Source organism: Penaeus chinensis, chromosome 23 (genome assembly GCF_019202785.1).
Source record: "Penaeus chinensis breed Huanghai No. 1 chromosome 23, ASM1920278v2, whole genome shotgun sequence".
Classification (NCBI taxonomy): domain Eukaryota; kingdom Metazoa; phylum Arthropoda; class Malacostraca; order Decapoda; family Penaeidae; genus Penaeus; species Penaeus chinensis.
Window position 1 is genome coordinate 17829501 of NC_061841.1, and position 7402 is coordinate 17836902.

The following is a 7402-nucleotide window of genomic DNA, read 5'->3' on the forward strand; positions in this document are numbered from 1 at the left end:
CGAAGAATATGGCAAAACAAGAATAAAAAAAAAGGAAAAATACTAAGAATAAAAAAAGGAAAAGGTAGAACGAGAGAGAGGGAGAAAAAAGTATTAAGAGCGTGCCAAAAGGGAGGCAATTGTGCGTAAGAATAATAGTGCCAGCGCTGACAGTGCCAACATCTGACCCGGCGGTGCCATGAGTGACGACAGATGCCCCAAAGTGCCCCGAGGCGCCGTGACTCAGCTCGGGCATGTAAACAAAAACAAAAAATACGATACATTGGCGCATGTCTCGCTTAACTTACCCTTTGACCTTTTAGGAGGGGGTATGGGGGGTATGGGGGGTATGGGGGGCAAGGGGCTATAGGGGGTATGGGGGGCAAGGGGCTATAGGGGGTATGGGGGCAAGGGACTGTAGGAGTATGGGGGGGGGGCAAGGGGCTATAGGGGGTATGGGGGGGCAAGGGGCTATAGGGGGTATGGGGGGCAAGGGACTGTAGGAGTATGGGGGGGGGGCAAGGGGCTATAGGGGTATGAGGAGCAAGGGGCTATAGGGGGTATGGGGGGCAAGGGGCTTTAGGGGTATGGGGAGCAAGGGCTATAGGGGTATGGGGGGCAAGGGGGTAAGGGGGCAAGGGGGTATAGGGGGTATGGGGGGCAAGGTGGTATGGGGAGTACGGAGAGTAAGGGGTATCAGGGGATATGAAGGGTAAGGAAACATGGGGGGCTACGGAGAGTGGGGTATGGAGGGTATGGGAGGCATGCGAGGGATGGGGTTTTAGAGGATAGAGGGGGATAAGAGGAGGGTATGGGGGGTATGAAGGGGTTAAGGGGGTATGGAGGGTAAGGCTTAAGGGGAGGGGGGGTATGGAGGGTAAAGCCTAAGGGGAGGGGGGTATGGAGGGTAAGGTTTAAGGGGAGGGGGGTATGGAGGGTAAGGCTTAAGGGCAGGGGGGGTATGGAGGGTAAGGCTTAAGGGGGGAGGGTGTGGAGGGTAAGGCTTAAGGGGGGAGGGGGGATATGGAGGGTAAGACCTAAGGGGGGAGGGGAGGGTTATGAAGGCTGCATCTGCATTTGCGAAGCTGAAAGAAGCCTCCTGCTATCGACGGAGCTCATCACAATCTTTCCAAAGCCTTTCGAGGTCCTGCCAAGGTCATCGGCAAAGCTTCCCAACTCTGCCACGGCCATCGAACTCGCAATAAAAGTTGCACCTCAAACTTTAACACCGACTCAACTCAACCCGACTTCAAGCTTACCTTAAAGAAAAGCCAGCGATCCTTTTTTTATCCAAATAGCTTTCACAAAGCGATACCAACTCATACCATCGTCCATGCCAGATATACCAGATACCAGGACATACCACCGCTCATACCAGACATATCAAATCCCATTTCATACCATCGCTCATACCAGACATCTCATGCCAGACAAACCAAATCCCATTGCATACCACCGCCCATACCAGACATACCAAACCCCATTTCATACCAACGCCCATACCAGACATACCAAACCCCATTTCATACCAACGCCCATACCAGACATACCAAACCCCATTTCATACCACCGCCCATACCAAACATACCAAACCCCATTTCATACCACCGCCCATACCAGCCATACCAAACCCCATTTCATACCACCGCCCATACCAAACCCCATTTCATACCACCGCCCATACCAGCCATACCAAACCCCATTTCATACCACCGCCCATACCAAACATACCAAACCCCATTTCACACCACCGCTCATACCAGACATACCAAATACCAGCTCATACCATTTTTCACGCCAACGCGGCTACCCTGACATCAACGAGGAGTCCAAACAGCGCCGCCACCCGGTAGAAGATGCACTCCGGTCGGAAGGAACGGTCAGCGACATCTGCGGCTGCTTTTTATGAAGGGTGGGGAGAGGGGAGAGAAATAGAGACAGAAGGAGATGGAGAGGGTGATGGAGGGAGACGGAGAGGAAGAGACGGAGACGGAGAGGGAGAGACGGAGAGAGGGAGAGAGGGAGAGAGGGAGAGAGGGAGAGAGGGAGAGAGGGAGAGAGGGAGAGAGGGAGAGGGAGGAGGGGAGAGAGAGGGAGGAGGGGAGGGAGAAGAGAGGTGAAGAAACGGAGACGGAGAGGAAGAGAGGGAGGGGGGGAAGTGGGAGAGAAGGAGAGTGGGAGGGAGGAAGACGGATAGGAAGAGAGAGAGAGAGAGAGAGAGAGAGAGAGAGAGAGAGAGAGAGAGAGAGAGAGAGAGAGAGAAGAGGGTGGGGGGAAGAGAGGTGAAGAAACGGAGACGGAGAGAAACAGATACAGCGAATGCGAAAAAGAACAAGAGGAGGGGAGGGAGGATTCGGAGAGGAGGGGGGGGGGGGGAGCCTGCGCTGTCAAATAAAAAAGGACACATCGTACGCACCGAGATGTCACCATAGCAACAACGTGCAGCAAAACATCCTAAATGCAAACTAACCACAAACGAGAAATTAGCCATCAGCAAAACAAACAAACATACATACAAACAAACATACATACAAACAAACAAACAATGTTTAAATTGAAAAAGAAAACTAATTAAAACGAACACAAACCAAAGAACAAAATATAAGTAAAAAATAATAATAATAATAAAATAAAAATCACGTAACACAAAAACAAACCAATAAATAATTGAATACCCGAATCTAAAACAAAACAAAAAAACAAAAACAAACAAGCAGCGTATACAACCGAAGAACAAAAAGCCTGCAATCACGCCCACGGCACTCGCGCGGTCCGAGTGCCAAGCCGCGCCCTCAGCTGTGCCGACTTGGACTGGGTGAGTGAGCGCTGCCGCCGGAATCTCTTCCATTCTCGCCGTAAATTCTCCGTGGTGCCAGCGCGAAATGTTCAATGGTGCCAGCGCTACATCCCCGTGGTGCTGGAGGGAATTTTTTCATGGTGCCAACGCGAAATCCCCCCATGGTGCCAACGCGAAATCCCCCCATGGTGCCAACGCGAAATCCCCCCATGGTGCCAACGCGAAATCCCCCCATGGTGCCAACGCGAAATCCCCCCATGGTGCCAACGCGAAATCCCCCCATGGTGCCAACGCGAAATCCCCCCATGGTGCCAACGCGAAATCCCCCCATGGTGCCAACGCGAAATCCCCGCATGGTGCCAACGCGAAATCCCCCCATGGTGCCAACGCGAAATCCCCTAATGGTGCCAACGCGAAATCCCCCCATGGTGCCAACGCGAAATCTCGTATCAGGATGAATTCTCAATACGCAATTTCCCATTCTTACTGACACTAAATTCCCAGTGCCAACGCGGATTCCCAGTGCCAACGCGAATTCCCAGTGCCAACGCGAATTCCCAGTGCCAACGCGAATTCCCAGTGCCAACGCGAATTCCCAGTGCCAACGCGAATTCCCAGTGCCAACGCGAATTCCCAGTGCCAACGCGAATTCCCAGTGCCAACGCGAATTCCCAGTGCCAACGCGGATTCCCAGTGCAGGATGAATCGCCAGTACCGGCACTGATTCCCAGTCCCGTCGTGCATTCCTGCTGTGAACGCGAATTCCCTCTGTCGCCGTGACCCTCAGTGCCAACACGGATTCCCCAGTGCTAGCAATAAACCTACATTGCCAAAATAAAACTCTGCCAATAAAAAACAACATAAAACCACTTTGCCTGTAAAAATACCAATATAAATCGAGAATGAGCGAGCGCGAGAGAAATAATAAAAAAAAAGACGCCAGACTCTATTCAAGCTGGCACTGTGTTCGCGCCCATGTGACAATTGTTTTTGGCACTCCCAGAGGCATGATTCACCAGAAGTGCCAGGGGCCGGGTCCGTCCTGAATACATGAATGGCAATACGAAGGCCTCCCCCCCCCACCGCCGTCCCCCCCCCCCCCCACTCACTCTCTCTCTCTCTCTCTCTCTCTCTCTCTCTCTCTCTCTCCCCCCTTTCTTTCACACGAACACAAAACGCACATACACACACGCGCACAAACATACACATACACGTGCACACAACCCCACCCCCACCCCACTCCCCCCACCCCAACACATTCATTCATCTTGTAATTCATTCATTCGCTCATAATTTCCTCGCCCACGTTATCGATCAACGCGGATATTTACAGCGACGGTGAACAAACACCACAAAAAAACAACATTATATTGCTACATTACTGTTATCGCTCCTCTTGTCCTTATCATTTACTCGCCCCACGCCACCCCCCCCCCCACCCCCCATTAGTGTACACGTATCATACACATCCGTTGTAAATTTTCAAACTGTTACTCACTATCACCACCATATCCTCAGTTTTCACTACCATTTGCCGCAACGTCATCCTCATACTCATCAGCCAATCATTAATATAATATCATTAATAACCGACATCATTAAAATTAACATCTCCAATACTATACCTATCTAATTTCATTGGCATTAATAGCACCACTAGTACACCCAATTAACTCATTAAAATCAACATCACCATTATTACAATGAAATAAAAAAAAATGACCCTTATTACCACGTCACCATCACAAGAGCAGTCAAGTGCACATCACATTTGACAAGAGAATTGGCCAAGTTCATCCATCACCCCTTCACGCCCCCCCCCCTACCCCCCCTCGCCGATCCCTCTCGAGTGTACGAGGCCGTGATGTCATACTCGACCCCCCCCCCCCCCCAAGGACCACACTTCAGCTCTGTGGTTGATGGTTCGAGCGCCAAGGCTTATCTGCCCTTATCGAAGTCATCGCTGGTATAGAAAAGGAGTACACGGCGAAGTGATGGGGCTATATCACTTCGGAGCAAATATGGGTTAAGTCTCAGTGTTTTTGTTTGAATTGTTTTCAGTTTCCTAGTAAAGCCACTTTTTCTGAGATCGAGTTAGAATTTGTTCCTGTCGTTGCCAACATTAACAGTAATATATTTATAAAAAAAAAAAAAGTGACTCAGAACTTTTTCATCACATTCATGTTCTTTATTCCTTGCCTGTATTATACGAGAAAAATATATTTTCATGATCATCAAAATGATACTCCTAACACACAGATTGACGCATTATTTCACGAAAGGAGAGGTGTCTAAGTCGAAGCCAATTCATACATTCGGAGAAGTTTGGTACGTCTTCGGATTCTTGCAGCGGCATTGACTTCTGCTTAAAGTCACCAATAACGTTTCAAAAAGATTTGCAACAATTCATATTGGACCTTTAACAGTCATATTATAAATTAATGTTTCCTATCTGTTGCAAAAAGCGTATACTTGACCCAATGACAAATTTGATGGGTTTTCCCCATTTGTTATTTGTTTTATGTAGGCATGGGGGGGGGGTCCATATTCGGGCCAGCAGGCTGACATCTCTGCCATAAGCGGAAGGAGGAGATGGGGGGGAGCCAGATAAGAAGTCAGAGATATAAAGATACGCAGATAAATCGTTAGAAGATAGTGTTAAGAAAAGAAAAAATACGGCGACAAACACACAGAGAGAGAGAGAGAGAGAGAGAGAGAGAGAGAGAGAGAGAGAGAGGGAGGGAGAGGGAGGGAGGGAGAGGGAGGGAGAGAGAGAGAGGGAGGGAGAGGGAGGGAGGGAGAGGGAGGGAGAGAGAGGGAGGGAGAGAGAGGGAGGGAGAGAGAGGGAGAGAGAGGGAGGGAGAGAGAGGGAGGGAGAGAGAGGGAGGGAGAGAGAGGGAGGGAGAGAGAGGGAGGGAGAGAGAGGGAGGGAGAGAGAGGGAGGGAGGGAGAGAGAGGGAGGGAGAGAGAGGGAGGGAGAGAGAGGGAGGGAGAGAGAGTCAAAGTCAAAGTCAAAACATTTTATTCCATTAAATTACAATGGTTATTCTTTACATAAATATATATATATTTACATTTGAATATTTAGGAAGTGTTCTTTTAATTTCATTTTAAAATTACAGAAGTTGTTAATGCCTCTTAAATTATCTGGTAGCATGTTCCATAACTTGGGTCCACGTATTTCCATTTGTCGTGCCCCTGTATTGGTATTCGATCTCTTGACAAAAAGGGAATTTACTTGGCGTGTCTGGACACCTGATGTGTTCCCTACGGTTTGCAAGGCCATCAACCAATTCGGATAATTCCCATGAATAAGTTTGTAAATAAATAAACATGTGTCATAGCTGCATTTAAAGTGAACTTTTAACCATTTTAATTTTTTGATATGTGGGGTGATGTGATCAAGTTTACTGATATTACCTAGTGCTACTCTGGCAGCAAAATTTTGTAATTTTTGCACTTTTTGCATCTGGGTTTTGTTAGTCGAACCCCAGATGTTTGAACAATAGTTAATTATGCTTAGAGCTAGAGTTTGTACAACCAAGATTCTAGTTTCAGTAGTGATCTGATTTCGTATGTGATTAAGATATAACAGGGTACCCACTACTTTCCTGTGTATTTTGTCAACGTGTGGTTCAAATGTCATGAATCTGTCTATTTGTACTCCTAGATTATTCACTGAAGTGCTCGGTTTGATAGAGCAGCCTTCAAATTCTATGATTGTGTCACTGGGAATTTTAGCAATGTTCTGCCGACTACCTATGAATATACATTGAGTTTTATGTGGATTTAGTTTAAGTCCATTAGTGTCAAAATATAGTTTTGTTTGTGTTAGAGTATCTTGCGCGTTTCTTATTAATGTATTTAAGTTGTTTACTGAATCACTATGAAGAAACTGTGAATCATCGGCGTACTGCACTAGAAGGCAGTTATTTGCTATTGTTGATAAATCATTTATGAAAATTGTAAATAGGATCGGACCTAAAATAGATCCTTGCGGAACACCAAAAGGTACTTCTTGTTTTGATGACATACTATTATTGATTCTTACCGATTGGGTCCTTGTATATAAATAACTTGTAAACCAAAAGGTATCAATTTTATGATTTACTAATTTGTTAAGGAGAATTTCATGGTTAACACTATCAAAAGCCTTAGAAAGGTCGCATAATGTGAGTAAATTTACCTGATTTTTGTCAATGTTATTATAAATCTCATCAGTGATTTGCAGTAAAGCTGTTTCAGTTGATAACCTATTTCTAAAACCATGTTGTGTTTTAGATAATAAGTTCTTGGCCTCCAGGAAATTCGTCAGTTGATTTGCTACAATTTTTTCAAGAATTTTGGATAATATAGGGAGTATAGTAATAGGGCGATAATTATTGACATCGTCTATATCCCCCGACTTGAAAATTGGTGTTACTATACCATGTTTCCAAAGCGATGGAAAGACACCAGTGACCAGAGAGGTGTTAATAATAACCGCCAAATAATGTAGAGTTGCGGGTAGACTATCTCTGATAAAGCGCAAAGCAATACCGTCTGCTCCTACAGCATTTGTTTCGCTAAGGTGTTTAATTACTAAGATGATTGTTTCTACGTCCACTGGTTGTGGTCTGAAAAAAT

At 46.6% G+C, this 7402-nt stretch overlaps 1 protein-coding gene across 1 annotated transcript in view; it reads right to left on the reverse strand.

Annotated features, from left to right (window-relative positions):
- Window positions 1–4680: 4680 nt before the first annotated feature.
- The window catches only part of LOC125037688 (basic proline-rich protein-like), a 51064-nt gene continuing 48342 nt past the window's right edge, over window positions 4681–7402 (reverse strand). Inside the window, exons 10-11 of the mRNA XM_047630881.1 lie at window positions 5090–5141; window positions 4681–4739 (exon numbers count right to left, since the gene is read on the reverse strand). Coding sequence (XP_047486837.1) covers window positions 4681–4739; window positions 5090–5141 — 111 coding nt within the window. The remainder of the gene's footprint in view (window positions 4740–5089; window positions 5142–7402) is intronic.